The sequence below is a fragment of the Scyliorhinus canicula genome, chromosome 4 (assembly GCF_902713615.1).
Source record: "Scyliorhinus canicula chromosome 4, sScyCan1.1, whole genome shotgun sequence".
Lineage (NCBI taxonomy): Eukaryota > Metazoa > Chordata > Chondrichthyes > Carcharhiniformes > Scyliorhinidae > Scyliorhinus > Scyliorhinus canicula.
The window spans coordinates 138,604,384-138,631,800 of NC_052149.1; the positions used below are offsets into that span (position 1 = coordinate 138,604,384).

Below are 27,417 nucleotides of genomic sequence, written 5' to 3' on the forward strand. Positions count from 1 at the left end.
TTTTTTTAAGAAAGAGAGATTATTGTGCAAAATTGAAGCGCATGGGATTGGGGGAAGTGTTTTGAGGTGGATAAAAAACTGGTTGGCAGTGAGGAAACAAAGAGCAGGAATTAATGGGTCCTTTTCACTAGTGGGTGTCACAGGGATTGGTGCTGGGACCCCAACTATTCACAATATATATTAATGATTTGGATGAGGGAACAAAATGTAACATCTCAAAGTTTGCACATGATACCAAGTTGGGTGGGAGGGTGAACTGTGACGAGGATGCAGAGATCCTACAGCATGTTTTGGACAGGTTGGGCGAGTGGGCAACGACAGATGCAGTATAATTTGGATAAACGTGAGGTTATTCACTTTGGAAGCAAAAACAGGACAGCAGATTGCGACCTTAATGGTTGTTGGCCTTCATTGCGAGAGGTTTCGAGTACAGAAGCAGGAATGTGTTGCTGCTATTATACAGGGCCTTGGTGAGGCCGCACCTAGGATATTGTGTGGAGTTTTGGTCTCCTTTTCTAAGGAAGGATGTTCTTGCTCTCGAGGGAGTGCAGCAAAGGTTTACCAGACTGATACCAGAATGACGAGGTTAGGACTGTTCTCGCTGGAGTTCAGAAGAATGAGGGGGGGGATCTCTTAGAGACATAAAATTCTAACAGGACTAGGCAGGGTAGATGCAGGGAAGATGTTACCAATGATTGTGTCCAGAACCAGGGGTCATAATCTGGGGAATCACTGCAAACCATTTTAGGCAGAGATGAGGAGACATTTCTTCACCAAAAGAGTGGTGAGCCTGTGGAATTCATTACCACAGGAAATAGTTGATGCCAAAACATCGAATATATTCAAGAGGCGGCTCGATACAGTACTTGGGGCGAATGGGATCAAAGGCTATGGGGAGAAGGTAGGATTAGGCTATCGAGTTGGATGACCAGCCATGATTGTGGTAAATAGCAGAGCAGGCTCTTAGAGCCAAAAGGCTTCCTCCTGCTCCTATCTTCTACGTATCTATGTACAGCAGGGATACCAACTGTGATGAGTCAGTGTTTGGCAATCAACACCTGCCCAATGCCCAAGAAATTGTTCATCTTTGTACAACAATCAAAACACTTGTATATTTCCAAGTAAAGATGATGTACGGCTTGGAGGGAAACTTACAGGTGGTGGTGTTCCTATTATTGTGCAAAATGTATCTGCTGCTTCAAGTTGGTAGTGGGTTTGCAAGGTGTTGCCTGAGGAGTCTTGGCGAGTTCCTGGAGTGCATCTTGTAGATGGTACACACTGCTGCTACTGTGCCAATCAAACGGGCTGTTTTGTCTGGATGGTGCTGAGCTTTTTAAGTGTTGTTGATGCTGCACTCATCCTGGCAAGTGGAAAGTATTCCATCGCACTCCGGCGCAGTGCGGCGACTAGGGGATTTTCACAGTAACTTCATTGCAGTGTTAACGTAAGCCTACTTGTGACAATAATAAAGATTATTATTATTATTACTTGTGCGTTGAGCACGATTTGGGGAGTCAGGAGAGGAGTTAGTCTCCACAGAATTCCCAGCCTCTGACCTGGTCTTGTAGCCACAGTATTTACACAGTTAGTCCAGTTCAGTTGCTGGTAAATGGTAACCCTCAGGATGTTGATATTGGGGGATTTGGTGCTGGCAATGCATCTCAAGGGCAACAGTTAGATCCTCTCTTGTTGCCTGGCATTTGCGTGGCATAAATGCAACTTGGCACTTGTCAGCCCAAGCCTGGATATTATCCAGGTCTTGCTGCATTTGGACATAGGTTGCTTCAGTATTTGTGGAGCCGTGAATGGTGCTGAATTCTTGTGACCTAATGATGAAAGGGCATTCAGAAAGCAGCTGAAGATGGTTGGGACACATGCAGTACTCTGAGGAACCCCTGCACTTGTGTCCTGGAAGTGAAATGATTGACTGTCAACCACCACAAACATCTTCCTTTGTGCTAGGCATGACCCCAACCAAGGCTATAAAGAGGTTAGGTGCTTGAGTGACCTTGGCGGAACACAAATGGAGCATCAGTGAACATGTTATGGCTAAGCAAGTGCAGCTTGATTGCACTGTTGATGACCCATCACTTTACTGATGATCGAAAGTAGACCAAAGGGGCGGTTAATGGCTGGGTTGGATTTGCCCAGTTCCTGATGTACGGGACTATGTACTGGGCTATTTTTCTTATTGTTGGGTAGCTGCCAGTGTTGTAGCTGTATGTTGGCTTGGAATGTGGCTAATTCTGGCGCGCAAGTGTTCAGTACTATTGCTGGAATACTGTCAGTCTTCAGCCATTTTTCATCATGTGGCGGAGTGAATTGAATTGGCTAAAAGCTGGCATCTGGGATCCTGGGGATCTCTGAATGAAGTGGAGATGGATCATCCACTCAGCATTTCTGACTGAAGATTGTTGCAAATGCCTTATCTTTTGCGCCGACGTGCTGGGCTCCCCCATCATTGAGGGGGGACATTTGCGGAGTCTCCACCTCCAGTGAGTTGTTTAATTATATATCTTTCACGGCTGGATGTGGAAGGACTGCAGAGCTTGGATCTAAGCAATTGGCTGTGCTCACGCTTAGCTCAGTCCATCATATGCTGCTTATGCTGTTTGGCACGCACATAGTTCTGTGATGTTGTTTCATGATTGCCCAGTCTGGAGTTGCTAGATCTGTTTGAAATCTACCCCACTTAGCATGGTTGCAGTACCACACACTATGGAGGGTGGGTGTCCTCAATGAAGAAGGGGCTTTATCTCCACAAGGACTGTGCAGTGGTCACTCCAACCAATACAGTCATGGACAAATGCACCTGCAACAGGCAGATTGGGAAGGATGAGGGTCAAGAATGTTTTTGCCCTCTTATTGGTTGTCTCACCACCTGCCACAGACCCAGTCTAGCAGTTTTGTCCTTATAGGGATCGTATCAGCCAGCTCAATCAGTAGTTGTGCTACTGAACCACTCTTGGTGATGGGACATTGAAGTCTCCCACCCAGAGTATATTCTGCACCTTTGCTGTCCTCAGTGCTTCCTCAAGTGGTGGGGGCAGCGGTACGTGGTAATCAGCAGGCAGTTACATTGCTTATATTGGACTTGGTGTATGAGACTTCATTTGCACTATTGATAAGACTTGTACAATAATTTATAAAATGTCTCACCTTAACATATACCAACTGAGGGTGGCATGGTGGTACAGTGGTTAGCCCTGCTGCCTCATGGCACCGAGGACCTGGTTTAAATCCCGGCCCCGGCTCACTGTCCTGTGTGGAGTTTGCACATTCTCCCCGTGTCTGCGTGGGTCTCAGCCCCACAACTCAAATATGTGCAGGCTAGGTGGATTGACCATGCTAAATTGCCCCTTAATTGGGGGAAAAAAATGAATTGGGTATTCTAATTTATTTTTAAAAACATATACCAACTGAGAGGTAGCACCTCCTCCACTTCAAAATCAGGAGACTCTGGGTTGCTTCAGCACTTCAGGCTGACACTCCACTGCAATACGCATGAAACAATGCACTGTCAAAGATGCTGTTTTCAGGTGAGATGTTAAAGCAAGACCACAGGTGGGCTCCTGAAAGAAAAGCAGGGTAGCTCTCCCCAGTACATTGGCAAATATTTATTACTAGGGACATTCTGAAAACAGATAATCTGATCACTGCGCTCTGTAGGGTTTTGCTATGCACAAGTTGGCTGCCATATTTCCTACATTATACAACATAGTGGCTACGTCAGGAGTATTTCACTAGCTGTAAAGTGCTTTATGACAGAGGTTACAAAAGGCACCACTGTAAATGCAAATTTTGTTTTCATCTAATCAAGTTGTATTGAACCGCACCAAGGATTTCTCACCTATTAGTTTCTTTTCCTGAATGAACTTCACACTCGACAAGACCTCAGCCGACAGTTCGATTGCTTGATTGAATCCATTCTCACCTCCGTAGGAGATGTCCACCAGTTTCAGCACTTTACTCTGCAATCGCTGCGCAGAAAAGCATGAAGAAGATGATTTACAATGAGACAACCATTTTCAGAAATCCACTGAAGAAAAACAGTTACTCAAAATCAGCACCAGTGCGAGGCTGTCCCCCAGTCCTATCAACAGTTCCTCTTACTCTTGGACTGCCTCCTGCTCCATGGTCCAGGATGGTGGCTATCCATCTTGCTGCTTCCTTTTTATTCCCACAAGAAAATGGAAATTAACCATGATAATATTAGGTTGTGAAGGTTGAAAGAATGAAGGGAATTAAAATAAACAAGTGGATTATAATAATAAGATGCAGTTTAAGGGCAGCACAGTGACACAGTACTGCCTCACAGCGCCGAGGTCCCAGGTTCAATCCCGGTTCTGTGTCACTATCTGTGTGGAGTTTGCACAGTCTCCCAGTGTTTGCGGGCAGCACAGTAGCATGGTGGTTAGCACAATTGCTTCACAGCTCCAGGGTCCCAGGTTCAATTCCCGGCTTGGTTCACTGTCTGTGCTGAGTCTGCACGTTCTCCCCGTGTGTGCGTGGGTTTCCTCCGGGAGCCCTGGTTTCCTCCCACAGACCAAAGATGTGCAGGTTAGGTGGATTGACCATGCTAAATTGCCCTTAGTGTCCAAAATTGCCCTTAGTGTTGGGTGAGGTTACTGGGTTATGGAGATAGGGTGGAGATGTGGGCTTGGGTAGGGTGCTCTTTCAAAGAGCCGGTGCAGACTCGATGGGCCAAATGGCCTCCTTCTGCACTGTAAATTCTATTCTATGTTTCGCCCCCACAACCCAGAGATGTGCAGGCTAGGTGGATTGGCCACGCTAAATTGCCCCTTAATTGGAAAAAATGAACTGGGTATTCTAAATATGCTTTAAAAAATAATAAAAATATAAGATGCGGTTTTAAAATACCCAAGATATGCAATCTCCAACCTGCCACTAAATTAAATTGTAGTTTTGCTGGTTTATTTTGGATCAGGTGTTACCTGGATCCATTCTTTCTGAACTCCCCAAATCCAGTGTAATATCTGTTCCCAGAGCTACTGGAAAACCACTGGGTCTCCAGATTTCACAATCATTCCCCAGCTGGTTATTGTCTTAGTTCAGGAGTTATCCTCCAGTTATTTTTAAGTTTATCAAGAAATTAAAGGGAAAAAAGTAGTTACACTTTGCATGAAAGCTGCAACTTTGTATATAAAGCATTTTTTTTCCGCAATCCATATTAAACACGGCCTAATGGTCACAGACATTGTTCAGTTTAGTAACAGATTAACAAAGTTACAGCTGCAATTACTGATCTGTGCTGAGCTAGCTGTTCACAGGCTGTGCAGAGAGGTTGAGGAACAATTAGCTTCAGCACTGCTCGGATTAAAATAGAAACCTACTCTAGACCGACCCCCCCCCCCCCCCCCCCCCCCCCCCCCGGTTATCGTATCTCTGGCTACCCGGTGAGGAAAGGACCAAGTTCAGTTATAACACTGCCCACGCTTAAGAGTCTCACACGTGAAGTTTTTGTAAAGTGAACCGAATTGGAGGGGGGGGTTCCCCAAGTCCCATAAAGCCACAGTCAGGGAAAAGCAAAATCCGTAAAAATGGCTGGTGTTAGAAACGCAAGTGCTTTTTTCAGAGTTGAGGGACTTTTATAGGGTATTGTTTAAGCCGGAGGTGCAGGAAGACAAGTTGGAGACGAGGGAGTTTTCGGAGCGACTAGAGTGGTTGGAGCTGGGAGAGGCGAGGGTTGGGTTAGAGGAGCCATTAGGGTTGAGGGAAGTGACGGCAACGATCTGGAAGGTGCAGGAGCCGGATGGGTTCCCAATGGAGTTTCCTAAACAATTTAAGGACAAGTTGGCACCACTGATGATGGAAATGTTTGAGGATGCGATGGCGAGGTGGGGTGGGGGGCTGTTCGAGATAATGAGACAGCCATCTATTTCATGGTTATTTAAAAAAAGGAGACGGATGCGGTGGAGTGTGGGTTGTATAGGCCCATTTCTACAGTGAATGTGGATGACAAGTTATTGACAAAGATGCTGACGGTGAGGGTGGAGGAGCGTCTCCCTATGGTGGTGGGGGAGGATCAGATTGGGTTCATTAAGGGTAGGCAGCATCGTGAATGTGCAGTGGCTGCTGAATGCAGTGCTTTGGGATTGGGAAAAATTGCTATACAAGGATCCAACAGCTAGGGCAGCACGGTGGAGTACTTCCGGGAAACGAGGCTGGGGTGCCCCATGTCCCCATCTTGTTCAAGTTGGTGACTGCACTTAGGGGTTTGGACTTAAGGAGAGGGTTAGTGAGGGGAGGGGGTGGAGCTTAGGGTGTCTCTGTTCGCAGATGACTTACTGCTGTACATTACAGACCCAGTCTCATCGGGATTGCTAGGGTTGGGGCGTTTCTGGAGTATAAATTAAATTTCATAGAAATGTAGAATTTACAGTGCTGAAGGAGGCCATTCGGCCTATCGAGTCTGCACCCTTGGACGTTTCCGGTGGCGCCCTCGAGGAGACAGGTCGCAGGTCGGATCGCTCCCGCCCGCGATGGGCAAACGGACCTTTTTTAACTGACTTTTTTGGGACCTGGCAGCCTGAATCGGTGGAGGAGACAATAGGGAAGAGGCTTCCTTTCCGGGGTATGGGCAGCTGGTTAGAAGTGGTCGAGTGGAGCGGCAAGGATCGAAGCGGGAGCAGCGGGGACCCCAGGCCGGGTGGCCAAGCATGGCGGACGGCAGGGACCGGGGAGCGGAGGCTCACTGGCCAAGGGAAGAGCAGATGGAGTTCTTCAAGAACTGCTTCGCCAAACTGAGGAGGGACATGCTGGACCCGATGAGATTGGTGATGGACCGAATGGTCGAGACACAGGCGGTCCAAGGGAAGGCGCTCAGGGAGGTCGAGGCGAAGCTCTCCAGACAGGCGGGCACGGTAACGGAGCTGGAGCACGAGGTGGAGGAGCTGAACGCCCGTCAGAGGAGGATGCAGGAGCAGCTTGAAGAGCTGGGGAACAGAGCCAGGAGGCAAAATTTATGGATCATTGGCCTCCCCGAGGTCTGCGAGGGGCCGGATGTTGGTGCATACGTGACAGGTATGCTTGCGGCGCTGATGGGACCGGAGGCCTTCCCTCAACCCCTGGAGTTGAATGGGGCACATAGAGCCCCCGCAAGGAAGCCCAGGACGGGCGACCAACCGAGGGCCTTGGTGGTCCGCTTTCACCGGCTTGCTGACAGGGAACATGTGCTGCGATGGGCCAAGGCGGAGAGGAGCTGCAGATGGGAGAACTGCGAGCTGCGCATTTACCAGGACTTGGGAACGGAGCTGGCCAAGAGGCATGCAGGATTCATCAAGGTAAAGGCAGCCCTCTACAAAAAGGAGGTGAGGTTTGGAATGCTGTATCCTGCAAAGCTCTGGGTTACGTTTGAGGAACTCCACTACTATTTGAGACACCAGAACAGGTTTGGACCTTTATTAAAGATAAGAAACTGGACTTGAACTAATGGGCACTTGGTTCTTTCAGTGCTGTACAGTGGCGGCGGTCTGTTAACCTAATTTGCTCTGATTAGGTGTGGTCTTTTATTAAAAGAAGAAGCTGGACTGGAACTAAAGGACTTTGGGCTCTCAGAGCTTTTGTGTAGCGGTGGTTTGTTAAACTATCCTGTACTGATTGTTTTCAGCCTGGACAGAGTGGGGGCTGGAGGGCGCACTGTTTAGGGTGTTTGGGGGCGGGGGGGGGGGGCTGCAAAGGGGGCCCTGCACTTGGTACCTTTTGGCGGGAGATCGGGGCCTCTGATAGGGGGATGGGCTAGGGGCTGGTTACGGGACTTGAAAGGGCACGGTGGGATACAATTAGGTTAATGGGTCCCTGGTGTGTGGGGGGAGGGCCCGAGCGCTGGGACGGGAGACAGGCAGGCGCCACGGGTAGGGGTCAGCGTAGCTAGGGCCAAGTGCAGGGCTGACCTGGCAGGTCAGGCCTCGGGGGGCAGAGGAGGCCGGGGGGGAGAGGGAGAGCGAGAAGAGTTAGGGCCACGTTAGTTTAGTTGAACATGTGTGGCATGGGCAAACAGAGCTGGCAGGGGAAGTGCCTTATTAACATGTTTATTTTTTTCCCACTGTTCGTTTTCACTATGTTAAGGCTCTTTGCACAGGGCCATTTTTCTCTCTGTAACTGTTACAAATTTGTGTTAAATAAAAAAAACCCCAAAAAAAAAAAAAAATTTTTTTTTCTTTTAAAAAAGTCTGCACCCTTGGAAAGATCACCCTACCCAAGCCCACACCACCACCCTATCCCTGTAACCCAGAAACCCCAGCTAACCTTTTTTTTGGGACACTAAGGGCAATTTAGCATGGCCAATCCACCTAACACACACACCTTTGAACTGTGAGGGGAAACCGGAGCACCCAGAGGAAACCCACGCACACACGAGGAGAACGTGCAGACACCGCACAGTCAGTGACCCAAGCCGGGAATTGAACCAGAGACCCTAGAGCTGTGAAGCAACTGTGCAAACCACTATGCTGAAGAGTGCTCTGCACTTTCACCCCGTGTCTGTGTAGGTTTCCTCCGGGTGCTCCAGTTTCCTCCCATAAGTCCCGAAAGACGTGCTGTTAGGTGAATTGGACATTCCGAATTCTCAGTGTGCCCGAACTGGCGCCGGAATGTAATTTCATTGCAGTGTTGATGTAAGCCTACTTGTGACAAAGATTATAAATAGAATGAAATAGCAACTTTCCAAATCAGCGTACAAAATCCATTCTCCATTGAATATTTACAGAGACAAACGGTGATTAGTTGACCAGGTCTTGTATAAATAACTGCGTTTAGCGATTCGAACTCGACAGGCAATTCAATGCATTTCAAATTTGCAGAGTGAATATTCAGCTTACCGGATCAAACATGTCAGACTGGCTGAGCTCAGTTTTGAAATCAGCGGAACCAGCCAAGATGAGACCCGCCACGTTCACCTTGTCACTGCTGATGAACAGCTGCACAGCCGTCTCTGCTACCTTCCGCACATAGTTATGTCTCTTTTCCATTCTCAGGCGAGCAAAACGCAAGGCGGACTGACCTCCTCTGCCTTTAAACACAAAACATTTAGATATAAATGTCTACTTTAAGAAAAACCATGTCCATAACTGTCAGCTGTTTGAGAAACTGAAGGAAACAAATGCTAGAAATGCACAGCAAGACTTCAACTTTATTAACTGTATGTCCTAAAAGCTTCACGCTTAGTCAATTACTATAGAATCCAATGTCTTCTCAAAAACAGCTGCTACCTTGTGCATGGCATAGCATTCAAATAAGTTACTTATTGGTATTGGAAGTTAGTCAGGATACAAAATAATCTTCAAATTATGCTTTTCAATCTTCACCATCTGACCAGCTTGGCGGGGTTACTGTTTAATTCATTGTCTAAGGGAAGGCACCAGTAAGATGCAGCATTCTCTTGACAATAGACTGGGGATGAGTTTAGATCATGAGTTCACACTTAGCTCCAGCAGGTCACTCAACTCTGGCTCTCAGAAGAAACCATGTTACAAATTGAGCTATGCATTGATTAAGCAGCATCTAAGCAATGCTTTAGATGGGATCCATAGTCAGTTCTGTGATGCAATACCAGCAATTGGGTTAAGTACAGATGGTATTTTGTCATCCAATCACGGTCTTCCACCCTATAGACCTGCCCTTTTGTTTTTGCCTCCCCTCTCCACTTTATCTGTGTTCTTGCTCAAAACTTGCTGTGTCCTTGCTCAAAACTTGTTAGATCGCTCAACTTTTTTTCTGCTGAAAAATCATCGATTTTCATCTGAACTTTCTCCACAGTTGCTGCCCAATCTGTTCAGTAGTTTCAGTTTTGCAAGTTTCTATTTCAGATTTCCACAATCTGCAGTATTTTGCTTTTGTAATTCTGTCCTTAACCTTAAAAACTGAGAAACAGTGCACACACAAAAAAGTTGAAGGACATTACTGAGCTATTCAGGTTGCTTTCAGGGACTAAGCGATCAGTACAAAACAGTGTCGCAAGGACTATCCTAATAAACATGTAGCTGAATAGCCAAGCAAAAATAACAATCCCCTCATAGCACCAATGCACAGGGAGGTATTTCACAGCAGCAGGAGTTGGCCATTCAGCCACCAGGCTAAATCGCTGGCTTTTAAAGCAGACCAAGCAGGTCAGCAGCACGGTTCAATTCCCGTACCAGCCTCCCCGGACAGGCACCGGAATGTGGCGACTAGGGGCTTTTCACAGTAACTTCATTGAAGCCTACTCGTGACAATAAGCGATTTTCATTTTTCATTTCATGCTTCCGCTGGAATAATAATAATAATAGCTTATTGTCACAAGTAGGCTTCAATGAAGTTACTGTGGAAAGGCCCCTAGTCGCCACATTCCAGCACCTGTTCGGGGAGGGCGGTACGGAAATTGAACCGGCGCTACTGGCATTGTTCTGCATTACAAGCCAGCTGTTTAGCCCATTGTGCTAAACCAGCCCCTGAAAAAAAAACATAATGATACATATCCTTAAATGAATCTACCCGTTAGTTCTGCAGCCGTCAATACCCCTGCATACCAAAAATCTCAGTTTGAAATTCTTAATGGATCCCCAGTCTCAACAGTTTGTGCACGGGGGCAGAAGTTAGATTTCCACAACCCTTTGTGAAGAAGTGTTTTCTGACATAATCCCAATAATTTGAAGATCATACCCCATTAATCTGGCCTCCCCACCAGAGGAAATTATTTCTCTCTATCTCCCCAATTAACTCCTTCAAAATGTCCAAAGACCCCTATTAATTTAACCTTTCTACCATTCTGCAGAATCTGCACTGGGTGACCCTCCAAAGCCATGTAATCGTCCAAATTTTGAGTTCCCAACAGCAGCAAGCACAGAGATATTATTCAGTACAGGAATTTGGAAGTGACTCTCAACATTCTGTGACCCCCACTTATGTTGAAAGCTGCATCACAGCGCACCTCAATGGGTACAGGACGAATCTCAAGAGCCCACAACCAGAGCTGGATTTATCATTGATTTATTTAGAACTGTTATCAGCAGCAACAGAGCCTGCTCAGGAACACATCCACAAGTTTTGCCGCCCATTTAACAATCCTGTTTTGAGGGAGATTAATACACAAATTGGTAGAAAATCAACATAATTGGCTGAAAATAAATTCATTTATTGAATTTGTATTAAATCAGAAACATTAAAGGAGTCATATTTTAGATGAGGAGCAACGGTGATGATTTATAGTATTGCTTGATCTTTAAGCTTTCTGCAATTTGCATTTAAAGTAATTAAAGAAAACTATTAAATATTAATAAATGAAAACACACTTGTTCTGTTGACAGAATTATTCCAGCATAAAATTGTTTTAATGGATAGTTTAAAAAATGGTTCACACTACAAGTGAATTTGTAGAAAGGTTAACTGAACTAGTGTACATAAATTGAGGGCAGAGGTAAATATATCTGATTTTAAATTCTCATTTCAATTTGAGAAAATGAAATAGGAATTTATGCTGAATTCAACAAGTCTCCTCCAAGCTGCGTGTCAACACAGCACCAAAACATACTAGCTTTTCAAAGGGATTATGGTAAAAGCACTAACTTTCGCGCAACCCTTTATCTTTAATTCTATATATCCTCTCAGCTGAAATTCTTACTGGAGACAATGAACTAGGTGCATTTGTATTTTTCAGCAGTGCTGCTGCTTCACTCCCAAAATCTGGTCCATTATTCTTAAGGTGCATGTCCAGAACTAAACACAGTGCTCCAGGTGTGGTCTAACCAAAGCTTTTTATAATTATAGCATAGCTTCGATCTTCTGTAGCTTTGCGTTCCAACCCATGAGATAAACCCAATATTATGTTACCCTTTTAAATTTGCATGCACCCATCAGGTTGTAGCAAATGGTGTACGTGAATTCCTAAATCTCTCTGCTCATCCACAGTTCTCAGCTTTCTATCATTTAATATTCTGATCTTGTCTAAAATGGATGACCCAACACTTCTACTGACTGTCCCCTTTGGAACTTTCAATTCTCATCTATACTGTTTGCTGCGCCAACTAACAATGTTTTCAGCAAACATATAAATCACCAAAGTCATTTGGACGCCACATCCTGTCATTCTGAGTACATACCCACTATCCCGACTCTATGCCTCCTTCCTCCTAACCAATTTCCTAGCCAAGCCAACAGGTTGCCTCCAATTCCATATGTGCTTTTATAAGTTTCTTATGTGGAATCTTCTTGAATGCCTTCTGGAAGACATATAAACAACATCCGTTGACACTCCTTTATCTACCACATTTGTTACGGTCTCAAATATTTAACTTGGTTTGAGAGACATTATGCTTTACAAATTCAGTCTGGCTCACTCATTAGTACTAAATGACTAATTTCCTAGTTTCACTCAGCTACCTTTCTTAAATAATGAAGTGACCTTTCAATTTTTTTACTCAGCCAGGCTAACATTTGATTTCTATTGAAACTAATCACCCTGAGCAAGTCTCCAAACCAAACTAAGAAACCTACACAGGTAGTTTCTGTTGGCCTTGTACAGAGAGCACACACCTACCTGGAAAGGGGCATCCCGTTCACTTGAATTGAGAGAGCTGAATAAAGTCTGTCAGGACCCAGGCTCAAAGTTTTCCAAGTTCATTCTCAAGTACCCATTGTGCAGGATACTGTTGGAATTCAACCAGTCAATGGTGCATCTCTCCAACAAAGCACTCGTAGGAATATTAGCTGCTTGATCAGCTAGGATCAGCCTAACCATTAGAGTAAGTGGACAGAAGACCAGCATTGAGTGACCAGTTTACCATCTAAAGTCCCATTAACAATTACGCCGACTGGACAATTACCAGGATACAGGAAACTAGAAAGAACTGCCGAATGCAGATATGAATTGCCGATGTAACCACCAATTACTGGCTTGGCTACAATCTTCCAACATCAGGCAGTCAAATTGAAACATCATTGTCTGTCACACGCAGGAAGATAATCACTAACTGGTCATTGGACATTGATAATCTCGGGTTTCAACCTTTGCTGGGCAAACAGCAGACAATGAGGCTCTATGCAAAAGCCAGAAATTAGCAGAGCTCATTGTAACATGTCTGACTAAATGGTTACAATGGCGGCTGCAAATCATGTAGATCAGCTGTGAGTGATGGAGTGTCTCTGAAACTAGCCATTCTGAGGACTGTCTTTAGGATTGGTTTTTCAAAACAGTGGTCCAAGCTCCATTAGTTCGATGAAGTAGGTGGAATAACCCCACACACATGACCGTACAATGTGCCATGAGTTTAACTACTCTGCAAGCTAAACCAGACCAAACCCTCACATGTCTGCACCTCTCATCAGTTTCCTTGCACCTTCTGCTCACCTTTCATCATCAAGGTTTAACTGAATAAATCTTCTTTGCCCCTTACAAACATGTTTTAAAAATTAATTTAGGCATCATAGAACATAGAACAGTACAGCACAGAACAGGCCCTTCGGCCCTCAATGTTGTGCCGAGCCATGATCACCCTACTCAAACCCACGTATCCACCCTATACCCGTAACCCAACAACCCCCCCCCCCCCCTTAACCTTACTTTTATTAGGACACTACGGGCAATTTAGCATGGCCAATCCACCTAACCTGCACATCTTTGGACTGTGGGAGGAAACCGGAGCACCCGGAGGAAACCCACGCACACAGGGGGAGGACGTGCAGACTCCACACAGACAGTGACCCAGCCGGGAATCGAACCTGGGACCCTGGAGCTGTGAAGCATTTATGCTAACCACCATGCTACCCTGCTGCCCCTATCACTGGCATTATATTAAAAGAGGACAGGAGTGGCGCCGAGGATCCGGGTTCGAATCCCGGCCCGGGTCACTGTGTGTGGAGTTTGCACATTTTCCCCATGACTGCGTGGGTTTCACCCCCACAACCCAAAAGATGTGCAGGTTAGGTAAATTGCCCCTTAATTGGAGAAAAAATAATTGGGTACTCTAATTTATTTATTTTTTTTAAAAAGAGGACAGGCAACAACAGGCAAGCAGGTGGCAGCATGGCTTGAAAATAATAATCTGGACAGAAAGGCACCTTCTCAGCTCAGACTCTGCCAAAGGATTTTGCCCTCCCAGCCATTTTGGAGAACACAATGGAGCCCAGCTGATGGTTGAACCCCCATTCAATTCCAGACATCTCACTTCCGGTGGCGCAATGTGAGGGGGAGATGTGCACAAGGTGGCTCCTGTCAGAAAACTAAACTTTTACCATTTCTTCACCTGGCGCCACAGGTCTTGGAAACTTCTGCAATTTTGACAGTGTAGAGTTTTCTTATCTTGGAGATGCCCAAGGGAAGCAGAGCCAGAAAAGAATTGGTCTGAAACTCATCAACCGACTCTGAAGCCTCTCAGAGATCTACTGGAAGTAAGATGGCGGAGTCAGCGTCTTCTCCAACCACTCCACTAACAGTTGAAGTTCTCACCAAAGTTATGGCGATTGAGCTCGATAAACACCTCCAAAATCTGTCAGTGGATCTTAAAGGATCAATTGAAGAGGCCTTGACCCCCATTTAGTTCTCATAGAACAGCACACTACAGATCCTTCGGCCCACGATGTTGTGCCGACCATTTATCCTAATCGAAGATCAACCTAACCTACACCCCTTCAATTTACTGCTATCCATGTGCCCAAGAGTCGCTTAAATATCCCTAGTGACTCTGACTCCACCACCTCTGCTGGCAGTGCATTCCACACACCCACCACTGTGTGTGTAAAGAACCTACCTCTGACATCTCCCCTATACCTTCCTCCAATCACCTTAAAATTATGCCCCCCTCGTGACACCCATTTCCGCCCTGGGGAAAAGTCTCTGGCTATCCACTCTATCCATATCTCTCATCACCTTGTACACCTCTATCAAGTCACCTTTCTTCATTCTTCGCCCCAGTTAGAAGAGTCCTAGCTCCCTCAACCTTTCTTCGTAAGACATGCTCTCCAGTCCAAGCAGCAACCTGGTAAATCTCATCTGCATCCTCTCCAAAGCATCCACATCCTTCCGATAATGAGGCAACCAGAACTGGACACAATATTTGAAGTGTGGTCTAACCAGGGTTTTATAAAGCTGCAGCAAAAACTCACGGTTCTTAAACTCAATCCCCAATCCCCGTTAATGAAAGCCAACACAGCATATGCCTTCTTAACAACCCGGGTGGCAATTTAGAGTGATCTATGTACGTGGACCCCAAGATCCCTCGGTTCCTCCACACTTCCAAGAATCCTGCCTTTAACCCTGTATTCAGCATTCAAATTTGACCTACCAAAATTAATCGCTTTGCATTTACCTAGGTTGAACTCCATCTGCCACTTCACAGCCCAGCTCTGCATCCTGACAACGTCCTGTTGTAACCTGCAACAGCCCTCGACACTATCTACAACTCAACGAACCTTCATGTCATCGGCAAACTTACTAACCCACCCTTCCACTTCCTCATCCCCAAGTCATTTATAAAAACCACAAAGAGCAGAGAGGTCCCAGAACAGGTGATCCTTGCGGGACACCACAGGTCACCGACCTCCAGGCAGAATACTTTCCATCCACTACCACTCGCAGTCTTCTTTCGGCCAGCCAATTCTGTACCCAGACAGCCAAATTTTCCTGTATCCCATGCCCCCTAACTTTCTGAATGAGCCGATCATGGTGAACCTCATCAAATAACCTCCAAAGAACCTCCATCAAAAGGTGGATTGGCCATGCTAAATTGCCCATAGTGTCCTAAAAAGTAAGGTTAAGGGAGGGGGGGGGGGGGGGGGTTGTTGGGTTACGGGTATAGGGTGGATATGTGGGTTTGAGTAGGGTGATCATGGCTCGGCACAACATTGAGGGCCGAAGGGCCTGTGTGCTGTACTGTTCTATAATTCTAAATGCCTTACTGAAATTCATATACACCACATCCACTGCCCGACCTTCATCAATGTGTCACATTCTCAAAGAATTCAATGAGGCTTGTGAGGCAAGACCTGCCCCTCACAAAGCCATTCTATCTTTAATTAAGATATGTTTTTCTAAATAATCATAAATCGTATCTCTCAGAATCCTTGCAATATTTTGCTCACCACAGACGCAAGACTGATTGGGCTGTAATTCCCAGGGATTTTCCTATTCCCTTTCTTGAACAGGGGAACAACATTCGTGTCCCTCCAATCATCCAGTACTACTCCAGTGGAGTGTGAGGGGGCAACGGTCATTGGCAACGGCGCAACTATCTCCTCCCTCACTTCTCGTAGTAACCTTGGGTATATCCCGTCAGGTACACAGGACCTATCTATCCTGATGCTTTTCAAAATTTCCAGCACATCCTCCTTAATATCGTGTTTGAGTCTATTAAACTGGTTTGCGCTGTTCTCATGAGCAACAAGGTCCCTCTCTCTAGTGAATACTGAAACCATCAGTAAGATCATCAAAACTCATGGAGCCACAATTAAGACATGGAGGCCGCATTGTCGGATCAGAGTGACAGGATCACCACCCTGGAGTCGGAACTTGCTTCAGTGGTCGAAGTTAACAAAACGTTAACAGTTAAATTGGATAATCTGGAGAACAGATCCAGGAGTCAGAATGTGCATATTGTGGAGTTATCGTAGGGGATTGCGGCCACATGCCTACTGAATATTTCTCAGGCCTATTTGACGAGATAGTGGGCAAGGGTATAATTATGCCTCAGCACCCTCCCCCGTGTGTGTATGTGTGGCGATAAACAAATTTGCGAACCCCTGTCTACCTTTATTGAACATACCAAACATACCTCGCCATTCACCTGAGGAAGGAGCTGCGCTCCGAAAGCTCGTGATTTGAAACAAACCTGTTGGACTTTAAGCTGGGGTTGCAAGACTTCTTACTGTGCTCACCCCAGTCCAACGCCGGCATCTCCACATCATACCTTTATTGAAGACTGCGTGAAATCAAATCGGTCCAAGTCAATCTCCCCCTGTATGATGTGGGAGACTTTTAAGTCCGCCTGGGGGGGGGGGGGGGGGCTTCTCTCTTACAGCATAGCGCTGAGGATGAAGACGTTGGTGGGCTCTTACTTTAGAAGTGAACCACCAGTACTCGCTCGGTCCTACTCCAAATTTATTCACAACCACAACCACACACACACAACCACACACACACAACCACCCCATAGCCTGATAATACTCAAATTACATTCAACATTTCATTTGGGGAAAAGATATACGAGGCTTCTCAAGTTAAACGGATAGAGAAACAAAAACACTGGAAAGGCCGATAAGCCTCTGTGTATTTGATACTACAAACTATAGGAATCCTTACCATGCTTCTTTGGTAGATCCACAGTGAACTTGTGTAGTACCTCCCGTGTGTTTCCCTGGAGAGTACCGAACAAAGCCCCAGTACCGTCAATTACGATGAACCCAAATTTGCTGTCATCTGACAGTAGCGCAGTGAGAGCCTTTCAAGAGAAGTAAAAGTAGTGAGAACAATTTTAACATCCTAAATATCCATTGGAGAAGTTGTATAAAGGACAGAACTCCTAAGTCCCAGATGGCACAGAGCAATTTACTCACCCTGGACCAGAGAGCCTCCTGACCTAGTGAGCAGAATAAGCCTGTGACGGGCTGGGTACTTGTCTTATTCAACAGGTTTTTTTACCTGTCACTCAGTAGATGCTTTGGGTGTTCAAATCCCATTCAGCAACTTGACTGGATAATGGAGGCTGACACTCCCAGTACAGTACTGAGGGAGTGCTACAATATTGGAGGTGCATTTTTTCAGATGCAACATTAAACTCTGAGAATTTTTCTGCACCCCACAGCTAGACATAAAATATCCATGTCAGTATTCAAAAAGTTGGGGCCCTCTTGGTGTCCCAATTTAACTGGCACAATTAAAAACATGCTCACTATCACACGGTTGTTAGTGGGGCTTGTTGTGCACAAATGGGCTGTCACTTTTACTGCAGTACAACAGTGGTTGACACTTCAAAAAATGTTTCACCGGCTGCAAAGTGCTTTGGGAAGTCCTGACATTGTGAACGGTGTGGTGCAAATATAATTATTTGTCCAAGTTAAAAAGAATGCAGCTTCAATTGGCTACTTGTTTTTGATATAAATTTAGACTACCCAATTAAATTTTTCCCCAATTAAGAGGCAATTTAGCATGGCCAATCCACCTCATCTGCATTTGGGTGGGGTGGGGGGGTGGGGGGGTGGGGGGGGGGAAGAGAGAGGAGAAAGGGGAGAGAGAAAGAGAGAGGAGAACAACACCCACACAGGCACGGGGAGAACGTACAACTCCACACGGACAGTGACCCGGGTCCGGGATCGAACCCACGTCCTCGGCGCCGTGAGATTGCAGTACTAACCACTGTGCCACCCATTGGCTACTTGTTTATAATGAAAATCTGAAGATTCCAAACAAAGTGTTGTGAGGTTGAAGCAATCAGAGAAATGGGCAAGTGAAAAATCAGTCAACTAGGGAGATGAGGACTAGCAAGGAGGAACTTTGGATGAATGGTCCTCCCTCATCCAGGATCAAGCCACTTGCCAGCCTGTCTACCTCAGAACAGATGAGCAATCAGACCAGGACTTACTGGTCTGAGCAACTTAGCTTTGTGTTGACACTGACAACATGGATACTGGGGACAGCTTGGAAATAAGCAGCAATGTTTGGCAAATATACTGAGAGAGAGAGCTGGCACAAGGAAAACATACCAAAAGTTACTTACCTCTGTGTGAAATTTATTGTCACAGAGGTATAGTGATGTGTTAATTGGTTTGAAGGGCTCAAAATCAATGTTAACTTTCTTTTCTTTTCCTTCTTCCGTTACAATTGTTCCACAGTAGACAACCAAACCATTAGGCGGTACTACAAAATAGGATAGATACAGAAGGATCAGGTATTCCTGTTTAAAATAAACAGTCCCACCCAAATGGCCTCCCACCCAGTGGCGTAGTAATATTGTCACTGGACAACTAACCCAGAGCCTGGAGACCCAGGTTCAGATCCCACCACAGAAATGGTGAAATTTGAATTCAATAAAACTCTGGAACTACAAGTCTAATGATCACAACAAAACCATTGTCGATGGTCACAAAAACCCATCTGATTCACGAATGTCCTTTAGGAAATCTTCCATCTTTACCTGGGGTGGACAATAAATGCTGGCCCAGGCAGTGGCACCGATGTGAATGAAAAAAATATATTTTCAACTGTTCAGAAAAGGTGAAAACATTCTGCTTTCTAGCCCCTACTTTCAATTGCCAAACTGATTAAACTTTCGTCCCATTTGAAAATATTCCTGCAAGTAAGACCGGCAAAGTACTTGAAGGATGAAATTTAAGGCTTCCGGTTGCGGCTATGCGGAGCTAAGCCGCACGTTCGGCACCTCCCGCTTTAAAAGGACTTGTGGGCTCTTTTAAGGGCCCCAAACGGTGCTGATTCGACGATTCCCGGTGGATAAAGGGGTCAGGAGCAAAACCCCCCGGGATTTATTGTTCGGACTCGAAGTGGGGCGAGGAAAAAAACGGCAGCAGCTCCCCCTGAAAAGCGGGGGAAGGTGGGCAAAATGGCGGCCGGTGGAGCCCCTGAGGAGTGGAGGCAGTGGGCTGAGGAGCAGCAGGCGGCCCTTCTGCGCTATTTCACGGAGCTGAAAGGGGAGTTGCTGGAATCCCTGAAGGTGACGACGAGTAAGCTGCTGGAGACCCAGACAACCCAGGGTGCAGCGATACTCAAGTTGCAGCAGCAGGCCTCTGAGCGCGAGGAGGTGGTATCGGCCCTCGTGGAGAAGATGGAGATACACGAGGCGCTTCATAAAAAGTGGCAAGATCGGTTCAAGGAGATTGAGCTTCGGTCACGGAGGAAGAACCTGCGGATCCTGGGCCTCGAGGAGGGGCTGGAGGGGTCGACCTGCCGGCCTATGTGGCCGTGATGTTGAACTCGCTGGTGGGGGCAGGATCCTTCCATCTGCCCCTGGAGCTGGAGGGGGCCCATAGAGTACTGGCCAGGCGGCCTAAGGCGAATGAACCCCCACGGGCGGTGCTGGTGCGGTTCCATCGGTTCAGTGACCGGGAGTGTGTTCTCCGATGGGCCAAGGTGGTGAGGAGTAAGTGGGAGAATTCGGTAGTGCGTATCTACCAGGACTGGAGTGCGGAGGTGGCCAAGCTGAGAGCCGGGTTTAACCGGACGAAGGCGGTGCTCCATGGAAAGCAGGTGAAGTTCGGCATGTTGCCGCCTGCGGGTCACCTACAAGAACCGGCATCACTATTTTGAGTCCCCGGAGGAAGCGTGGGCCTTTGTGCAGGCTGAAAAGCTGGACTCGAACTAGAGATTGGGGGCTGTGGGAGTTTTTCTATTCTATTCATGTATCATTGTTTATGCTGTAGCAGGTTATTCTGTTTGTTTTTTCTCTCGCTTTCGGACGATGTGGGTTATGGTTCTGTGTTCTAAGGGGGGTACTGGGGTTTGTGGTTGATCTGTGTCTTTGTTTGTACGGAGTTGGTGGTTAGGTTGGGACTGCGGTTTGGGAGTTGCATTGGTGGGGTGGGGCAGTGTGAAAGCGCGGGCTTTTCTCTGGTTTCCCGCGCTGCGGGACGAGGGGGTGGAGCTGGTGGTGAGGGGCGTGGTTATTAGACCGGGTTTCCCACGCTGAAGCGGTGCCCAGGAGCTGATGCAGGGGAGGAGGGGGGACCTCATATCGGGAGGGGTCGTAGTTAGAGCGGGAGCTGCCGGGGTCAGCAGAAGTCAGCTGGCTCACGGGAGTACAGCGGAGGGAGAGTCGCGGCTAGGAGGGGTCCTAGCCTGGGGGATGGGGGTGGGGGTGGGGGACCGGGTTGCTGCTGGATTGGCCAGGGAAGAGTTCGGGGGGGTCGGGGTGAGGTTCTATCGCCGTGGGAAACGGGCCGAATGGGTGATGGCCAGGGGCGAACAGTCGATGGGTTATGGCTCGTCGATGGGGGAGGGGAGCGTCGTGCCCCCTGATCCAGCTGATTACGTGGAACGTGAGGGGGTTGAATGGGCCGGTTAAGCGGGCCCGGGTGTTTTCGCAGAAGGGGCTGACGGCGGACATGGCCATGCTCCAGGAGACCCACCTGAAGGTGGCGGACCAGGTCCGTCTGAGGAAGGGGTGGGTGGGGCAGGTTTTCAACTCAGGGCTCGACTCGAAGAACCGGGGGCTGGCGATCCTGGTGGGGAAGAGGGTGGCGTTTTAGGCGTCTGAGGTTGTGGCTGATACTGGCGGCAGATATGTGATGGTGAGCGGTAAGCTGCAGGGGGAGAGGGTGGAGTTGGTTAATGTGGACGCCCCAAATTGGGATGATGCTGGTTTCAGGAGGCGTATGTTGGGCTGCATTCCTGGCCTGGAGGTGGGGAGCTTGATCATGGGAGGGGGACTTCAATACGGTGCTGGATCCCCTACTGCATCGTTCTAGTTCAAGGACAGGCAGGAGGCCAGCGGCGGCCAAGATATTGAGGGGGTTTATGGACCAGATGGGAGGAGTGGATCCCTGGAGGTTCGGGAGGCCGAGGGCTCGGGAGTACTCTTTTTTTCTCCCATGTGCACAGGGTTTATTCCCGCATTGATTTCTTTGTTTTGAGCAGGGGACTGGTCTCGAGGGTGGGTTGGGGGGGGGGGGGGGGGGGGGGGGGGGGGGGGGCAGATATTCGGCTATGGCGATTTCGGACCATGCTCCGCATTGGGTGGATCTGGAGATGGGGGAGGCGCGGGACCAGCGCCCGCTTTGGCGTCTGGTCGTGGGGTTGTTGGCTGATGAGGTGTGTAGGAGGGTTCGGGAATGTATCGAGAGGTACCTCGAGGTCAATGACACTGGGGAGGTCCAGGTGGGGATGGTGTGGGAGGCTCTGAAAGCAGTGATTAGGGGGAGCTGATCTCCATCCGAGCCCATAGGGAGAGGGGGGAGAGGAGGGAGAGGGAGAGACTGGTGGAGGAGCTGTTGAGTGTGGATAGGAGGTACGCGGAGGGGGCCTCTTGGGGAGGGATTGCTTGGGGAACGGCGGAGGATCTTGTTGCAGTGGAAAGATGTGAGACCTCCGAGTGTGGAGACCTGGATTAATGACATAGCGGGATTCATTAAGTTAGAGAGGGTCAAGTTCGCCCTGAGGGGGTCGGTACAAGGGTTCTTTTTTAGGCCTTTCCTCGACTTTCTGGCTCAACTAATTTTGAGCACCATACTCTGGTTCTGCTTTTGTAACCATAGGTAAACTGTGGGACGAAGAGTGGTTTTACATGACCGGTTCAACACTACATAAGGCACCACTGAATTTTATAAATCAACTGTCAGTCTATGCTGGTTTTTATTTGGGGGGTGGGGGGAGGAGACAATGACACACTTGGACTATGGCGTCATTACATTTTCACAGGCTGCCAAAGATCTTAGTGATGCTGTTTCATGCTTTATGGAGCTTAACTTGAAATGTAAGTCAGAGGCACCCTCACATTAAGGGCTTAAGACAGAAGTAAATGTTTTCTCAAAATACTACTTTATCCCCACCCTTGAAGTATTACAAAATTAAGTCAATTTTCTTCACCCAACTCCACCCTTTCTTTTTTCTACATGACTCAGCTCATCCCCCAGATCCTAGAGTTTTTTTGGGCTCCACAGTTCATTCCTTTCTGGCTCTGTGATTTTGCCAGCCCAGGCCACTGTACAATGTCCAGTTTCTTATTTATTTTACACCATTCCTCATCACGCACTGCTGCCTTGCTGGCTTTAACCATCATTTACTTCAGTTCGATTCATTCTGAGCCTAATTTGTACTGTTGAATCAAGGTCATTAACTTGGACTTTGCACTGAATAACCATCAGGTTAGAAACGTTGACTGATTTCTTTGTGCCTGCCAATTAAATGACACAAGGTCATGTGGAGCTCGTGGTCAACATACTAGGTCACTTATACTTTACCCACTAAGCCAAGGGGAGGGAGGCTTAAAATAACCTTCAACACAAGAGGTGGCTTTAATATGAACACGCAACAGTTGGTTCACCACAAAAAGCATACAAACTCCAAGGGACATTGTGTAAAATGGAGAAAAGACTGACCTTTATTATATAGTTTAAGACGCTGTTGCACAGACGTAATGGCCCCCAGCACAGATAAACGGTTCACTCGCGATTTGATGTTTGAGGCAGTGCCAAATTCATCCGCCAACATCTTTGCTACTCGTGAGATCTGGTCTTTGGGAGGAATGATGAGCGAAATCATACTGGTGCCATTCCTAAGGAAAGAACAAGCTGTCAGGAGTAATGAAAGGATAGAAACATTCTTTAACGTAATAGTGCCCAATCTAATACTTCCTGCACAAAATGTAGATTATGAGCCCTGGCAATATAGCCCATGAGGCCCAGCAAGCATTTACACTTGTGTGTTTCTGATAAAAGTGCTTTGTAACGCTTGAATGATACAGGGCAAGTTTGGCAAAGTCAGTTCTCAGCATTCTTGCCTTATTGGTGGGTAAACCCGAACATCTGGATTTGATAGCATCAGCAACATTAAATGACAGCATATCTCAACTTAATTTGCCCCTCCCGCCCTCAAGGTTCCAGGGGTGTGGCCTAGCAATCCAAGCTTGGGCATTCAGATTCCTAACATGTGGAAAGTTGATGTTGTCATGAGAATGTCACTTTAAGAAATGTTTGGCTGCTCATGTTACTCCAGTGATGCCAGAGTATGGGTGGAGCTGAGCTCTGGCTCTGCTTTTTCATAGTTTCATAGAATTTACAGCGCAGAAGGAGGCCATTCTACCCATCGAGTCTGCACCGGCTATTGGAAAGAGCACCCTACCCAAGCCCACACTTCCACGCGATCCCCATAACCCAGTAACCGCACCTAACACTAAGGACAATTTTGGACACGAAGGGCAATTTAGTATGGCCAATCCACTTAACCTGTACATCTTTGGACTGTGGGAGGAAACCGGAGCACCCAGAGGAAACCAACGCACACAAGGGGAGAGCGTGCAGACTCCGCACAGACAGTGACCCAATCCGGGAATCGAACCTGGGACCCTGGAGCTGTGAAGCAATTGTGCTAACCACTATGCTACCGTCCTTCACTTTGAGTAAAGCTTGGGTGTGTCTGTGCTTTTTTTGGTTTTGTTTCAGTGTTGGAGCTGAAGCCAGACAAAGCAGGTTTTTCTGTTGTTCTCTCTGCCAAGAAAAGACTATCTCTTGATCATTTGGGTGAATTCAGAATTATAAATGTTCTCAGTAGTGAATTTAAACCTGTTGTGCTTCTGTTAAAAGGTGTTTCTTTTGTCTTCTGGATGTTGTTTGAGAATTTATTACGGATTACTTAGTGTTGTATTTTTTGGGGTTTGTATTTGAATTAATGCTTGCTAAGATGTTCACTGTATGTTTTAAAAAGTTTAACTTGTGCTCATAGAATAAACATTGTTTTGCTTTTAAAAATACTTTTTCGATTTCTGCTCTACCACACCTGTAGAGTGGGCCGTTTGCTCCCCATACCACAATCTATTAAAAGTTGTGGGTCAGGTGAACTCCCATGATACACTTTGGGGTTCCCTAAACCCTGGCCCATAAGTGTTCACAGACAAATAAACAATACAGCACTCAGTGAAGTGGCAAATGCAAAGGGGGATTTGAAAGTGTCGGGGTGGCAGGGTGAACAAAAATCTGAAGTGCACAATCTGAGTTATTAAATTCCCACAGCCTTCATCAGCAGCTTTTAAGTTAGCCTCAAACTGGGATCTCTTTCTAGCAATGCCACCAATTGCTACTTACCACAGGCAACATCATGGGAGGGAAACTAGATTTGTTTCCCCCTTGACAAGATTCAAACTTTACTGCATCTGCATCAGAGATGTACAATGTAAAACAGTCACTGACAAAGGTACAACTTCACACTCAGCACTGCTTCAGTTATCATTGAACCTGCGTGGTTGGCCTTGCTTTGCATCACGATCCAGCTGTTCAGCCGACTGAGCTAAACCGGCCCTCAGATTTGGATGGTGATACTGAAGGAGCCTTGCTGAATTGCTGCAGCGCATCTTGTATAAGTAATGCAGCACAGCAGTGGCACAGTAGTTAGCACTGCTGCCCGACAGCGCCAGGGACCCGGGTTTGATTCCAGCCTTGGGTGACTGTGGAGTTTGCATGTTCTCCCAGTACTTGCGTGGGTTTCTTCCCGGTGCTCCAGTTTCCTCCCACAGTCCAAAGATACGCAGGTTAGGTGGCCATGATCAATGCGTGGGGTTAGGGCCGAGGCAGAATGTTCTTTTGGAGGGTCGGTGCTGACTCGATGGGCTGAATGGACTACTTCTGCACTGTGGGGATTCTATGGATACATACTGCTGTTACTGTGAACCTGTGGAGGAGGGAATTAACATTTGAAGTGGTGGACGGGATGCCATCTGGTCATTACAACATTACTCTTGTGCAGAAGACTAGAGACCAAATCACTGAGTGTCTTTAAAACAGGTACCATAGAATTTACAGTGCAGGAGGCCATTTGGCCCATCAAGTCTGCACCGGTCCTTGGAAAGAGCACCTTACTTAAGGCCACACTTCCACCCGATCCCCGTAATCCAGTAACCCCCACCTAACCTTTTGGACATTAAGGGGCAATTTAGCATGGCCAATTCACCTAATCTGCACATTTTTGGACTGTGGGAGGAAACCAGAGCACACAGACACAGGGAGAAAGTGCAAGCTCCACACACACAGTCACCCGAGGCCGGTTTTGAACCCAAAACCCTGAAGCCTTGAGGCAGCAGTGCTAACCACTGTGCCATCGTCATTAATAAGGGGATCAAGGGTGTTGGCGAGAAAGCAGGAGAATGGGGATGCGAAAAATATCAGCCATGATTGAATGGCATAGCAGATTTGATGGGCTGAGCGGCCTAATTCTGCCCCTATGTCTTATGGATCTTGCTCGAATCAAATAGATCATAGAATTTACAGTGCAGGAGGCCATTCGGACCATCAAGTCTGTGCCGGCTCTTGGAAAGAGCACCCTACTTAAGCATCCTAGTCAAGCCCACACCTCCACCCTATCCCCGTAACCCCAGCTAACCTTTTTTGGACACGAAGGGCAATTTATCATGGCCAATCCAACTAATCTGCACATCTTTGGACTGAGAGAGGAAACCGGAGCATCAGGAGGAAACGCACGCACAGATGGGGAGAACGTGCAGACTCCGCACAGACAGTGACCCAAGCCGGGAATCGAACCTGGGACCCTGGAGCTGTGAAGCAACTGTGTTAATCACTATGCTACATGGCTGCCACATTTCCTACATTCCAATAGGGACTACATTCTCAAAGTACTCCATTAATTGTGAAGTGCTTTAAGATGTCCTGGGGTTGCCAAAGGTAAATAAATAAACACAAGATTTATTTTCTGTACACAGATCTCTAAATTTGGAGTGATTAAACAAATTTGCAATATGTGCTGCTCATAACCGGATACCCGAAAATTGCAAAATTTAGTGCAAAGGAGGGGACAAAAGATTGGAAATTATAATATCACGAGCAGAGAGAAAAATAAAGGCTCTCATTCTGTATTGCAGCCGTTATTCTGTTGGCTTTTCCACTTCACATTCTGTGCTCTATGCCACAACGGAGCACGGCAGCTGGTACAGACAAGCGATAGAGAAATATTTTCAAATGGATACTGTCCACAACGATCACTTAAATGTCAACCGTTAACACCTGCTCATAGCAAAACACATCCTGCCGTCTTTTTCAGCTTCGTGCAAGTGAAAAACAAGATTGACCAAATAAAGCAGAATCATCCTTCTTTTCTTCCAATACACTCTTCTCACTGGGCCAGCATCGATTTTCTTACAAAATGAACAGCTGTGTTATTTGCATAAGATCAAAAATAGCAATACATTCAAGCCCATCAAGCCCACTTTGCCATTTGACAAAATTATAACTGATCTGATTGTGCCCCCACCCCCGGCCACATCCTCCCAGCATCGACCCTGTCATGTCCTCCGAGGATGTGTGTTTCAAGAAGCTCAGCTCTTATTCTTCGAAAGTTTAATTAGTTTAGGCCCAACTTTTCCCTCAGGATAATTCCTTCATTCCAGGAGTCAGCCAAATGAACATTTTCTGAACAACTGCCATTGCAATTATCATAGAATTTACAGTGCCGAAGGAGGCCGTTTGGCCCACCAAGTCTGGACCAGCCCTTTGAAAGAGCACCCAACTTAAGCTCATGCCTCCACGTTACTCCTGTAACCCCACCTAACCATTTGCGCACTAAGGGGCAATTCAGCACAGCCAATCCACCTAACCTGCCATCTTTGGACTGTGGGAGGAAACCTACGCAGACACGAGGAGAAAGTGCAAACGTCACACTGACAGTCACCCGAGGCTGGAATTGTACCCGTGTCCCTGGAGCTGTGAGGCAGCAATGATAACCACTATGCCACCGTGCCACCTACAATGGCCTTTCTTAAA

The 27,417-nt window shown here is 47.0% G+C and overlaps 1 protein-coding gene across 4 annotated transcripts in view; it reads right to left on the bottom strand.

Moving 5' to 3' along the window:
* Positions 1–27,417, bottom strand: part of LOC119965037 (eukaryotic peptide chain release factor subunit 1) — a 153,247-nt gene that overhangs the window by 28,356 nt on the left and 97,474 nt on the right. For all 4 annotated transcript variants that reach the window (XM_038795251.1, XM_038795252.1, XM_038795253.1 and 1 more), the window contains 5 exons: positions 23,032–23,207; positions 18,702–18,841; positions 17,288–17,426; positions 8,841–9,031; positions 3,851–3,980 (listed from right to left, as the gene is read on the bottom strand). In XM_038795251.1, coding sequence (XP_038651179.1) covers positions 3,851–3,980; positions 8,841–9,031; positions 17,288–17,426; positions 18,702–18,841; positions 23,032–23,207 — 776 coding nt within the window. The remainder of the gene's footprint in view (positions 1–3,850; positions 3,981–8,840; positions 9,032–17,287; positions 17,427–18,701; positions 18,842–23,031; positions 23,208–27,417) is intronic.